This window comes from Meles meles, chromosome 16, assembly GCF_922984935.1.
Source record: "Meles meles chromosome 16, mMelMel3.1 paternal haplotype, whole genome shotgun sequence".
In the NCBI taxonomy this organism is placed as follows: domain Eukaryota; kingdom Metazoa; phylum Chordata; class Mammalia; order Carnivora; family Mustelidae; genus Meles; species Meles meles.
The window spans coordinates 81,583,579-81,595,132 of record NC_060081.1 but is presented as its reverse complement, the minus strand read 5'-3'; the positions used below and the strand labels follow the sequence as shown (position 1 = coordinate 81,595,132).

At 65.5% G+C, this 11,554-nt stretch overlaps 1 protein-coding gene across 1 annotated transcript; it reads left to right on the top strand.

The window, feature by feature from the left end:
* Positions 1-271: 271 nt before the first annotated feature.
* Positions 272-11,170, top strand: GATA5 (GATA binding protein 5). The gene is made up of 7 exons (XM_045980293.1): positions 272-493; positions 669-1,233; positions 2,370-2,545; positions 8,485-8,610; positions 9,041-9,128; positions 9,465-9,589; positions 9,924-11,170. The coding sequence occupies exons 2-7, from the start codon at positions 690-692 to the stop codon at positions 10,077-10,079; spliced, it is 1,215 nt and encodes a 404-aa protein (XP_045836249.1). The 5' UTR covers positions 272-493; positions 669-689; the 3' UTR covers positions 10,080-11,170.
* Positions 11,171-11,554: the final 384 nt, after the last annotated feature.

Sequence of the window (11,554 nt, the reverse complement as noted above, 5' to 3'; positions counted from 1 at the left end):
CGGGGCCCGACGGAGCACCCGCCGGCTCCTCCTGCCTGCTGGAGTCGGGGCGGGCTGCTGGGTGCCCGGCGCCCCGCGCCCCAAGTCCCGACCCCTTTCCCGCCGAGCGCCGGGAGCCGGGCCTGCTCGGGTCACGTGGCGCGGCGGCCGCAGCCCCAGCGCTGACCCCGCGGGAGGGGAGAGGAGGCGAGGGGAGGGAGGGGAGGAGGGGAAGGGAAGGGAGAGGCGCCGGGGCGGGCCGGGCGGCGGGGAGGCGCGGCGGGGCGCCCGGGATTCCCTGCGGAGCTGCGCGGCCCGGGGCTCCCAGTCTCCAGCCCGCTCCTCGCCGGCCCGTAGCGACCGCCGCGCCCTCCGCGGGAGAGCCCGGTCCCGCCTGGCGCCCGCTCCCAGCGCGGCGGGGTCCCTGCGCCCAGGCCCCGGGGACGCGCGGCCGCTCCCTCTCGGCCCCCGCCGAGCCCACCCCGGGAAGCTCCGAGGCCCGGCCGTGGAGGAGGTGAGCTCGGCGGGGGCGGCTGCGCCGGGGCTGTCCCTCCGGCCGCTCGCGGCCACCGGCGCCCCGCCGTTCTGACCCCGCCGCCGGCTGGGGAGGGGGCAGAGCGGCTCAAGCTCGGACGCCGGCCGGGGTGCACAGAGGCCGCATACTCGACGCCCGTCCCTCTTCCATGCAGGTCAAGGCCACGGCGGGGAAGATGTACCAGAGCCTGGCGCTGGCCCCAAGTCCGGGCCAGGCCGCCTACGCGGACTCCAGCGCCTTTCTGCACGCGCCAGGTGCCGGCTCCCCGGTGTTGGTGCCGCCTGCGCGCGTCCCCTCCATGCTGCCCTACCTGCCGGTCTGTGAGCCCGGCCGGCAGGCCCCGGGGCTGGCCGCGCACCCTGGCTGGGCTCAGACGGTGGCCGCAGACTCATCAGCCTTCGGCTCTGGCAGCCCGCACCCACCAGCCGCTCAGCCCCCTGGAGCCACCGCCTTCCCCTTCCCGCACAGCCCCCCAGGGCCCAGCGGCGGTGGTGGTGCTGCGACCCGGGATGGTGGCGCCTACCAGGGCGCGCTGCTGGCACGGGAGCAGTACCCCGCCCCGCTGGGGCGGCCAGTGAGCGCCTCATACCCGACCGCCTACCCGGCCTACGTGAGCACCGAGGTGGCCCCGTCCTGGACCCCTGGACCCTTCGAAGGCAGCATCCTGCACGGCCTCCAGAGCGGCCCCGCTGGCCTCCCCGGCCGCAGAGCCAACTTCGGTGAGTGCAAGACTGGGGTACTAGCCCCACAGGGGTGTGAGCGTGCACCCTCCGAACGCTTCCCTGCGGGGCCCAGGACTGCGGGGACACGTACACCCAGGCAGACGGCGATCTCCGCCTCACTCTCGCGCTCCTTAAGCCGAAAAACACGGGTCCTGAGCTCTGACACCTTCCTAAGGAAGTGTTTCTACCTTCATTCACCTGAGCTCCCCATTCTGGACCGTGCCAATTTCGAGCCTACATCCTAGATGCTCTTAGGAAAAGTTTTGGAAGTGATTTTTATGAAACTCAAAATACTGGCTTATGTAAGGAAGCTGCCCCATCCATCTCCGTTCTAGAATGTTTACATATTCTAATTTGAGACCGGGTTCTAATTGCTCCCCTGGGGTATAAATTTGGATAATCGGATTCGGGGCCTGGAAAGGGGAGATTTGCCCCACCTCGTTGAGTGCCCGACTCAGCGAACCCTGTCTCACCCCTGCGGCCAAACACGGAGGGCCGCGCTGACCTGCGTTTGCTGCCCAAGGGACCAGGTTCCGCTTCGCGGCTGGAGGAGGTCTCACTGGCCCACTCTCCTTTGTGGGCCTTTTGCCCTCGCTGGCTTCTCCACGCAGGAAGCAGGGTCCCCTCCCCCGGAGCCCAGGGTGTCCGCACAATGACTGATCCCCACCCCACCCCCACAGAGTGCCTGGCCCAGTGCCCCTGCCATCCCCCTTCCCCCGCGTGGGCCCCTGATGGCGACAGGGTTGCCCCCACCGTGAAGCTGGCCGTGAAGGGCCCCGAGCCCCAGTGGGATGTCCCCGTGCCTTCGGTCACCACCACGGTCACCACCACGGCTTGTGAATGTTGCTGAGAACAAGGCCGCTCCTGCCTCCCCTGGGGATGGAAATTACAGCCCAGTTGTGGGGGCTCCCCTGCTGTGCACCCTGAGGTTTGACTTATTAACCAGGCAAACGCAGCGGTGCTTTTTAATGTCGCACAGTGTTACTGTATGTAAAGTTAAGAGTTAAAATCAGGTACGGTCAGTTTTGAAGTACAATAAGCTCGAGGTGCACACCAGACAAGGAGACGCAGCTGCGGACCCGCGGGCTCAGGGGAGGCCAGCGCCCCGGCCCACGAGCTGCCCATCCCCGCAGTGCCGGACTTCTCGGAAGAGCTCCCCGGCGAGGGTCGTGAGTGTGTCAACTGCGGGGCCCTGTCCACCCCGCTGTGGCGTCGCGATGGCACCGGCCACTACCTGTGCAATGCCTGCGGCCTCTACCACAAGATGAACGGCGTCAACCGGCCGCTCGTGCGCCCGCAGAAGCGCCTGGTGAGTGCACAGCCAGGCCTGAGCGGCCGCGGAGTCCCTGCTCCCTGCCGGACTCCCTGCCGTCTCCGAGTAAGCGGTAAAGCCTAAGCAAGCCCGGTGTGGGGCTGGGAAGTGCCGGAACGGGGCAGCCTGGCTTCCCGTGGGTGGATGGCCCTGGGAGTGCACTGGGGCGCGGGAAGGCCCAGGACCCATGGCAGGACCTGCCCCGCTGCTCCAGGGACAGGGACAGAGGAGCAAAACCCGGGTCCCAGCCGCCTGCAGGGCTCCGCCCTGGGGCTGCCACGGTGGCAGGGGCACAAGGTGACGGGGCCCAGGCATAGGGCTGGGGGCTGGTGGGGAAGGTGCCGCTTTGCTGGAGGCAGCGGCAATCCTGTGCAGGGGGCGTTTGGGGGCCCTGCCTCTTGGGGAGCACTTTCTACCCTGTACCAGGTGTGGGGCTGAGACTGGGTTAGGGTTGTTCAAGGCGCAGAACTTGTTTTCACTTTTGTTTCCTTCCGGCATGTGGCGGGGCGCAGGGTGGGGGGCTGGGAGCTTGACTTTTGCCCCCAGCAGGGCAGAGTCCCCGGAAGCCACGCGAGGGTTTACAGTTACTGTACCGCACACCGTCCCGCAGGCAAGCTCGGAGGCTCACGGACTCTGTTAACTGCAAGGGCCTGCTTTGTTTGCAGGCTGTCGAGAGCGGCTCCGGGTCTGAGGTCTGGGCAGGGCTGTTTCTGGGGGTGCCTCCCCTTCTGGTCTCATGCAGGTATGAACCCATGAGCCCTTTCAGGGCCAGTCGGCTGGTTCTGGCCGGTTCTGGTGCCTGGGACCAGTGGGGATAAGGGGACTGCTCCCCCCGACCCCCGGGTCTGCATGGTCCTCAGGAGCCCGACTTTACTGGAAATGCAACTCCTGGGCCACGGGAGCCCCCCACCCTTCCAGGCCCCTGACCGGGCAGGGGGGAAGCAGGACTGACTCAGCCTATTTGGGGAAAACCACCATTTTTCTCCCCGATCTAGCCTGGCATTTGGGGCCCCCCCCAACTACCCTCCACCGCACTGTGCCTCCTGGAGTAACTCAGAATGCATGTCGCCCCTCACTTTTATCCCTGCCCCCGTGGTCATGCCCCCTGACCCGCCATGGGCCGCAGCAGCTCGGCATCTGATGTCGCCCTCGCTGAGAGGGAAACAGGCTGAGAGCAGCAGTGTCCTGGGGGACTGCAGCCCCTCCCTGCTCCGTCCACTCTCCCGGGGGACACACTGGTAAACAGGAAAAGGTGTGGGGCCTCCCTGCCTTTGCCCCCCACCCCTCACAGGGCTCACCTTCCTGCAGAAGGTCCCGGCCTGGAGGTGAGACAGTCATCTAGGCGTAGAGGTAGTTACCTTTGTAACTGCCGGGTAATGACCCCCCGGGCTCAGAGACCCTCCGAGGGCCCTGGGCTCCAGCCAGGACTGCCCGCCTCCTGCTCCCATGCACAATCCGCTCCCCAGGAGCCTGCTGGCCCTATCCTGGGTCTCCCGGCCCAGCCCCTTCCACACACACACATTGTCCCCATGCTGTGTTGTAAAGATCAAATGAGGAAGGGCACTTGGGCCTCAGCCCGCTCAGGGCACTGGCTGAGGACACGGCATCTAGCCTGGTGAGGTCTCTGCCTGCTAGTCTGGGGACAGGAAGATGTAGCTTTAAGATGCTTCCTGGGGAAGAACCCTTCGTGCTGCTGATCACCCCAAGACCGCAGGCCTCGGAGGGTGGACAGCCCCTGGGTCCCTGTCCGGGCAGATCTAAGTGCAGAACATACCTGGGACTTGTTTGCCAAGCGGGACTGGGGGCCGTGGGGGTGTTCGCGGAGCCATCCTACTCCCGTCTGTCCTCCAGCTGCCGGAACGGGTTTCGTCTGGCTTGTTTCTGAGTTCCTGCCCGGCAGTCAGGAAAGACTGCCCTGCCGCTTCCCTGCGGCCGGTCCCAGCGCGGCCAGGCTCACGCAGAAACTCAGAGGTTCTCAGAGAGTGCTGGGACCCGAGCCCGGCCCACAGGGCTCCCTTCCACGGGGGACAGACTTGCCCCCTCCATGCCCCACTCTCCCTCACGTGTGGCCAGAACCGATGCCCAGGGGGACGGCTGTCCCAACCTCCTTTAAATGACTAAAATGTTTCTAGAAGGCCGTCCGTAACAAGCGCGCGTCCCCCTCCCAGCAGGAGCTCATAACCCTTCTGCCCTTTGCGTCCTGCATGGATCCTCGGTGCGGGCGGAAACCCTTGACCCGAGGCTTTTGTCAGTGTGGATGAGTGGGTAGTCGAGGTGGTTCTGGAGACTGCTGCGTGCCGCTCGCGTGGCTGAGTGCTCTAGAGCCCCTGGCACCCCCCACCCCCCCGCACGCCAGAGCCCTGCAGCCAAGGCCGGGGGACAGCTGACGCCAGCTCCGGGAAGTGGCCGGTGCCGCATGGGGCCCGGCAGCCTTCGCCCAGCGAATCCAGGCCTTGACGAGGACCCTGGCTTTTCCTTCCTGCGTGGCCCGCCTCACAGGCTCTCGTCCCTGGCTCGGTTCGCCCTTGAACAGCACGGGACACGCGTTTTACTAGGTAAAGTGTCCACCGTGTGCTCTTTTCCAGAGCGTGGGAGGACCCGCTCCAAACTGGGCCATTTTCTGCGATCCGAGGTGCTTATTCCCCCCCACCACCACCCTGCTTCAGGCTCACCTCACCCCTGCAAGCTGCACAGCCAGGCCCCTGCTCCGCCCCTGGCCCCACACTGCCCAGCGCCCCAGTTCTTCTGTTGAATCTGGGGGGGGCAGGGCCTGGAGCTTGGGGCAGCTCGCTTGGGGCAGCTCTTGGGTGCAGCGAGCAGGCTTTGAAGTGTAACTTCTTTTGAAAAGAACAGACCAAAAAAAAAAAGACGAAATTCAGCCAGAGGACGCCTGGCAGCAAGGGGGCCCTGAGAGTGGCCAGGCCCGGCTGCTTGTCCGGGCGGCGAACAGGACGGGCGGAGACAGGAGGGACGGCAGCAGGGACGTGTCGGGGACGTGTGCTCAGCGGAGGGAGGAGGTTCTGTCCACCCGCGCCTCCCGCCTCCGTGTCCCTTGCGGACCGCGCGACCCGATGACGGGAGAGGAAATAGAAAGGAGCAAACACTTTGAAATTTTTTTCCATTGTCTTAATTTTAATTTGTGTTCGCTAAAGAACAATTCACGCCTCACCCAGGCTCCCTCCCGGGCCCGGGCGCAGAGGGACGTCGTGAGCGCTGGGGCTGCTGCGTGCACACCCGCCACCTGCACACCTGCGTCTCGGGGCGCCCGTGACTCTCCTTCTTCTGAGACGCGCAGGACAGTAGTGGGAGGGCATGCGAGCCTGAGTGTGTGTGCTCGCCAGCGCCGCGGGAAAGTAGCCCTGGTGTGCACGGCTCAGCGTGTGCACGTCCGCGCCGGCCAGTGCGTGCGTATAGGAAGGACTTGGTGACAAGGGGCTGACGGGTGCGGTTTTTCCGGAAGGCGGGCTGGCAGGGAGCCAAGCCTGGGGAGAGGGCCTGAGGGATGGGGAGAGCGGGGGCGCAGCAGAGGGGGGACCCTGCCGGGTTCGAATACTGGACCCTCAGATATGGGGATCTCAGACAAACCGCAACTAGAATTTTAGCAAAAGTAGGTCCCCAATACCACATGCAGGCAAACTTGGACCTGCCGCTCGTCCGCAGTTCACATGGAGCTGGGCAGCCGGGGCCTGGGGCAGGTCCAGGGCCTTCTCCCACTGCAGCAAGGAGGATGGCCTGTGGGCGGCAGGGACCCCGCCTCATGAGGGCCCGGGGGGACTGGCTGTGTGCATAGTTCCTGGCACCCAGCGACAGATGGGAGAGAGGGACAGGGCACGGAGGGGGACAGGACAGGGAGAGAACACCCAAATCACGTCCAGTGAAAGCTGCTGTTTTCTAGGCAAGGTCAGGCTGGGGACCCGGGTCGACTCCGGGTCCAGAGCTCCCTCCTGCCTGTGAGCATGTGCGCTGTCTGGCGGAGGCCGCGGCCGCCATTTCCCTTCCGGTCCTGCTGGGGCCTGAGCTGGGCGCCGGCTTTGTCCACTCTAGCTCCTGCGTGCGTCCCAGCCCCAGGTGCTGCTGGGGAGGCGGCCGGGGATCCCTGGGAGGCTAGACATCAGGATGAGGTTTCCCCAGTCAGGGCCACAGGCTTGGCCCCGTGTTCCTCTAGAGTCTCCAAGGCCTCGTCCCTTCCTTCCCTTTTGGCCCCTTTGGCCCAGAGCCTGGGGCAGAGTCCTGGCTGGAACCTGGAGGCCAAGCCTTCCGCTAAACAGCAGAGAGTTCTCTGGAGCCCATGGCAGCTGCCCACAGCTGGAAGGGGAGGGGAGGGGAGGGCAAGGAGGCATTTTCATGTCTTGAGTTTTCTTGGTAATGGCTGGGCAGAGGGCTTGAGACGGGCTCTTGCTCTCCCTCCTGGCCATTCCCAGAGGCAGGCCTGTGCCCTCGACCGGCTGACCACAGCCTGGGGAAAGGGGTGAGCAGGAGCTGGTTGGCAGGGCTGGCCACACTCAGCCACTGCAGAAGGAAGCATCCTAGAGACTGTTGAAAGATGGGGAGGCCGAGGCTGGTCCCCTGTCCACCACTCCTAACCCAGGGCATGTTCCTTTTGTGACTGCGTCTGGCCCCCTTACTTTAGATTGACCCCCAGCTCCGTTCTGGAGAACCCCAAGAAGAGGAAATACATCGTTGGGACGATTTGGATAAAAGGTCCTCATGGGCTTCTGTCCCGGTGCCTCAGAGTGCCACTGAAACATCGGGTCAGATGTGGCCCAGTCTGACCCCGGTGCCGTGGGGAAGATGGGTCAGAGACCCCGTGTCCCATCGCTGTGGTCCAGGTGAGGGGGCCAAGGACCTGGACCGGGGCCTCGGTGCAGGCTGGGCAGGTTCTCAGACACCTGAGGGCCGGCCGGGGGCTGAGGACAAGACAATCGTGCTCCCCGAAGACGAAGCCTGGGGTCTGGGCAGGTTGGAGCTCCAGCAGGCTGTCCTGAGGGGTACAGGGAAGGGCTTGAGTCCGAGGTCCGAGGTGCCTCCGGGGCGGGGGGAGGTGGCTGGCACCCCAGCCTGGAGGTCCCAGAGTGCAGGTGACCCAGTCCATCCAACACAGAGAGGCAGGCCGGGCTCTGGCCGCTCGCGGGATCCTGAGCAGGTGGGAGAGCGCCTGTGTCAGGCCACCCCAGCCGGCCAGCTTGGCAGAGCCCCGTCCCAAGCCTGTTGGGTCCAGACTGCTCAGCCCCGAATGAGCCACTCTCTGAGAGTCCCTGGAGCTGGTGGCGTCTGGGCCTTGCCAGGCCCCCAAGTGCAGAGAGGTTTGAGGTCTCTGGCCTGATGAGACCTGCAGAATCGGGGGTCAGTCCTGCAGGGAGACGTGGGAAGGAGGGAGGCCTTTGGAATGTCAGCGTCTCAGGAAAGTTCCGGATGGGGACAGGAGCACGAGGGAGGTGTGGGGGCCCAGCCTGGTGCCTCCAGCTTGCCTGCCGCCAGAGAGTGCTTGCGCTGAGCACGCGCTCTAGATCCTGTCTTGGGAGGCGGGTGCCCTGCCTGCTTAGCCTGGGGCCTGAGCTCCAGGGGGGACCCTGTGGCCCGGGGTGGGTGTTCTGCTCCCTCCCAGCAGCCTGGGGTGAAGCCGTGCTGGCCGTGAAAAAGAGAGAGCACCAGAAAGCAATTGCCTTTTTGTGTTGGGTTCTTCGTGGGGTCCTGACCCCAGGACAGGTCTGTTCTCACCCCTTTTTACTGGGGGGGAAACTGAGGCCCAGAGTGGTGAAGTGACCTGTCCCACCGTTCGAGGTGCAGGAAGTCCCTGTGGGGGCCGACCTGACGACCTTGGCGCCCCGAAGCCTCCTTGCCCGGCCTCACGTGGTCCCAGACTGGCTGCAGGTCCGTCCTGAGAGCCGCTGGTAGAGCCCAGGGCCCCCGCTCACACCGGCCTCCCCCGTCCACAGTCCTCGTCCCGCCGTGCCGGCCTCTGCTGCACCAACTGCCACACGACCACGACGACGCTGTGGCGGCGCAATGCGGACGGCGAGCCGGTGTGCAACGCCTGCGGCCTCTACATGAAGCTGCACGGGGTGAGCGGGCGCCGGGGCGCAGGGGGCGGGGGGCTGGGTGCAGGGGGCGCCGCTGCTGCTGTGGGACGGGAGGCAGGGAGGGGCAGGACGTGCTCCCCACGTGGCCACCACCCACTGCCCGCGCCTCTGCGGTTACTGTCTGCCCCACCCCACCCCCGGCTCAGCCTGGGACGGGGCTAGGCCCCCTGATGTGGGGTCTGCACCCCTGCAGCTCTGTGGGGTTGGGGCCTGGACCGGCTCCTGAGCGCCCTGCCTGGAGGAAAGGGACACGCCAGGGCCAGCCGCTCCCCAGATGGGGCTGAGGACCCGCTCGGCTCCCTGAGTGGCTCCGCAGGCTGACACGAGGGCCCGTGGCCGTGCGAGGGGTCTGGGGATGGGCAGGGACGGAACCAGCCGCCCGCCCCTACCCACCCCTGCCCGCCCCTGCCAGGTGCCGCGGCCCCTGGCGATGAAGAAGGAAAGTATCCAGACGCGGAAGCGGAAACCCAAGAACGTTGTGAAGACCAAGAGCTCCTCGGGTGCGTGGGGCGGGGCCTGGCGGGCCGCGGGAGGGAGCCCAGTCCCCCGCCTCGCCCCCTGGAGTCGCTTCAGGCGTCTCCGCCTCCCCCGTTAAGTTAGACCGTTACATGTTGGGCTCGAGCACTGTCCTCCCCAAGTGCACATACCCCGACCCCGCCCTGGTCGCTCTGGCCTGGGGGCAGTGGTGTGGGCCCTGGTCGCTCTGGCCTGGGGGCAGTGGTGTGGGCCCACGCCGCGGGGCAGGAGGCAGGCTCCGGAGGCCACACCCAGGCCCTCTCATTCACTGGCCCGCGCAGCTCGGTCTGGCAGCTTCTGTAAACGCCCCCACCTTCCAGGATGCCCAGCAAACAGCACAGCCTCGCCACCCTCCGTCCCCGACCCTGAGAGCCCAGCAGCTGCTTTGAAACCCAAACCCAGCCTGGCGTCCCCTTCATGCCCTGGGTCCAGCGTCGCCTCCCAGGTAAGGCAGGTGGGGTGGAGTGGGGTGCCCAGAGCTGGCTCCCGGCTACTCCTCAAGGAACCCCGACTCCCTGACCAGGTCAGACCCCATCTCAGCCCTCATGGCCTCTCCCAGGAGTGCAGGGCTGAGCACACAGGTGGTCCCTGGTCCCAGCAGCTGACCTGCAGCAGACGCCAGGCTTCGAGTCGCGCATGTCGTCCTTCCCATCGCAAGGAGGCCCCGACGCTATCCCTGCGGAGGCCCCTTAAGGCAGACGGCCCGGTCGTGAGGGCTCCTTTCCCCAAGCTGGCCATTCCTGTTCCTGCACTCCCATAATCTCCTGCTCTCCCTCCAGGCCTCCAGCCAGGCGGACGACCCCCCGGCCCCCAGCCACTTGGAGTTCAAATTCGAGCCCGAGGACTTTGCCTTCCCCTCTGCAGCCCTGGGCCCCCAGGCTGGCCTCGGCGGGGTCCTGCGCCAGGAGGCCTGGTGTGCGCTGGCCTTAGCCTAGGTCCCCGGGCACCCAACAGACCCATCTCACTGCCTGTTGGGGTCCGGCACAGCGGAGAGAGCTCACCAGGTCCACCCGCCAGAAGCGACAAGCCAATGGGACCTCGAACCGCTGGGCACCCCTCGCCATGGTGAGGGGGAGGCCTCTGTACAGACAGCAGTCAGGCCCCAGAGCAGGAGGAAGGCTGAAGAGAAGGGCCTGAGCCGCCACCGCAGACAGCAGGCGACCCTCCCAAATGCTGTGCCGGGTCTAGCCCGGCCGCTCCAGCCAAGGCTGGCCTGGGGCGCCCATTGCCAACTTGAGTTCTCTTGTCAACATTTGCCGTCGCCATGTTTACACGTTACAGAAGGTGGGAAAAACCCCAACCTCCTACTACGAAACCAGGATCACACATGAAATGCCGAGGTCAGGCCCACAACGTGAATGACGGGGGCAGCTGGACATGACCCCTCCTCGAGCCTCAGGGTCTGTCCCTTTCTCTCATCTGATGGATAGAGCTACGGCACAGAGAACTTCCCCTCCTGTGAGGGAAGGACTGCCAGGGACAGATGTGTAGGTCGTGCACTGTACCAGGATGCCACCCCAAGGGCAAGCCACTCACGCTGTAGTCATCATCTACTTGTGTATTTATTTGGATGGTTTTCCCAAAGGGGGCAGTAAGGGTCCTCATGCTGACTGAACCTGTGTGTTGTGACCATTTCTGACAGGCAGAGTACAGGACCTGGGGCCCCGTGCTGACCTCACAGGCTCTGTCGGGGCCAGTGGCCGAGTGACCACATGTCCTGGCTCACCTCGGGTCGGTCCAGCTTCGTTTGTTGCCCCAGGGGAATTGTTAATAGCACCGCCTTGCTTACAGAAGCCCGGCGTGCGGCCACCAGTCAGCAGGTGGCACTGGCAGGAGGGGGGCGTGGGGCTCGCCAGGCCAGGCCAGGGGCCCCCCATCCTCCCTCTGCGCAGCAGCTGCACCATGAGCTGGCTGGAGGAGCTGCGAGTGCGGCTTCCAGAATGGGTCCGTCCGTCCGTCTGTCCTGAGCAGGCACCTGGAGTTCGAGCTGCACAATTCACATGTGATCTTGTCTTTTTTTTTCTTTTTAATCAAAGACAAGTGATGCCGTGAGAAAAAATGGAAAATAAAGACATTGATTTCACATTTCTTTTTCCCAAATGCCTGTGCGGTTTTCCAGCCCCATCCCTGCAGGCCAGGTCGGCCCCCGGTCTGGCGCTCAGTCGGGCCATCTCCACGTGTTGGTCTGCTGGACCTTGCTGGCCGCTCCGAGTGGATCAGGAGTCCCTTGAGCACAGGGCCTTTGAGACCGCCTGCTTGGGGAGGAGCGTGGGGGAGGAACCCGGGGTCAGCTGGGCGCCCGCACGTGGAGAGGTCCTCGCTCCCCGGTCAAGTGGATGGGAGTTTGGGGTGCTGCCCTGCCTCGCACTGCTGCACTGGCCGGTGGTGAGGGGACAGGGACCAAGATGTG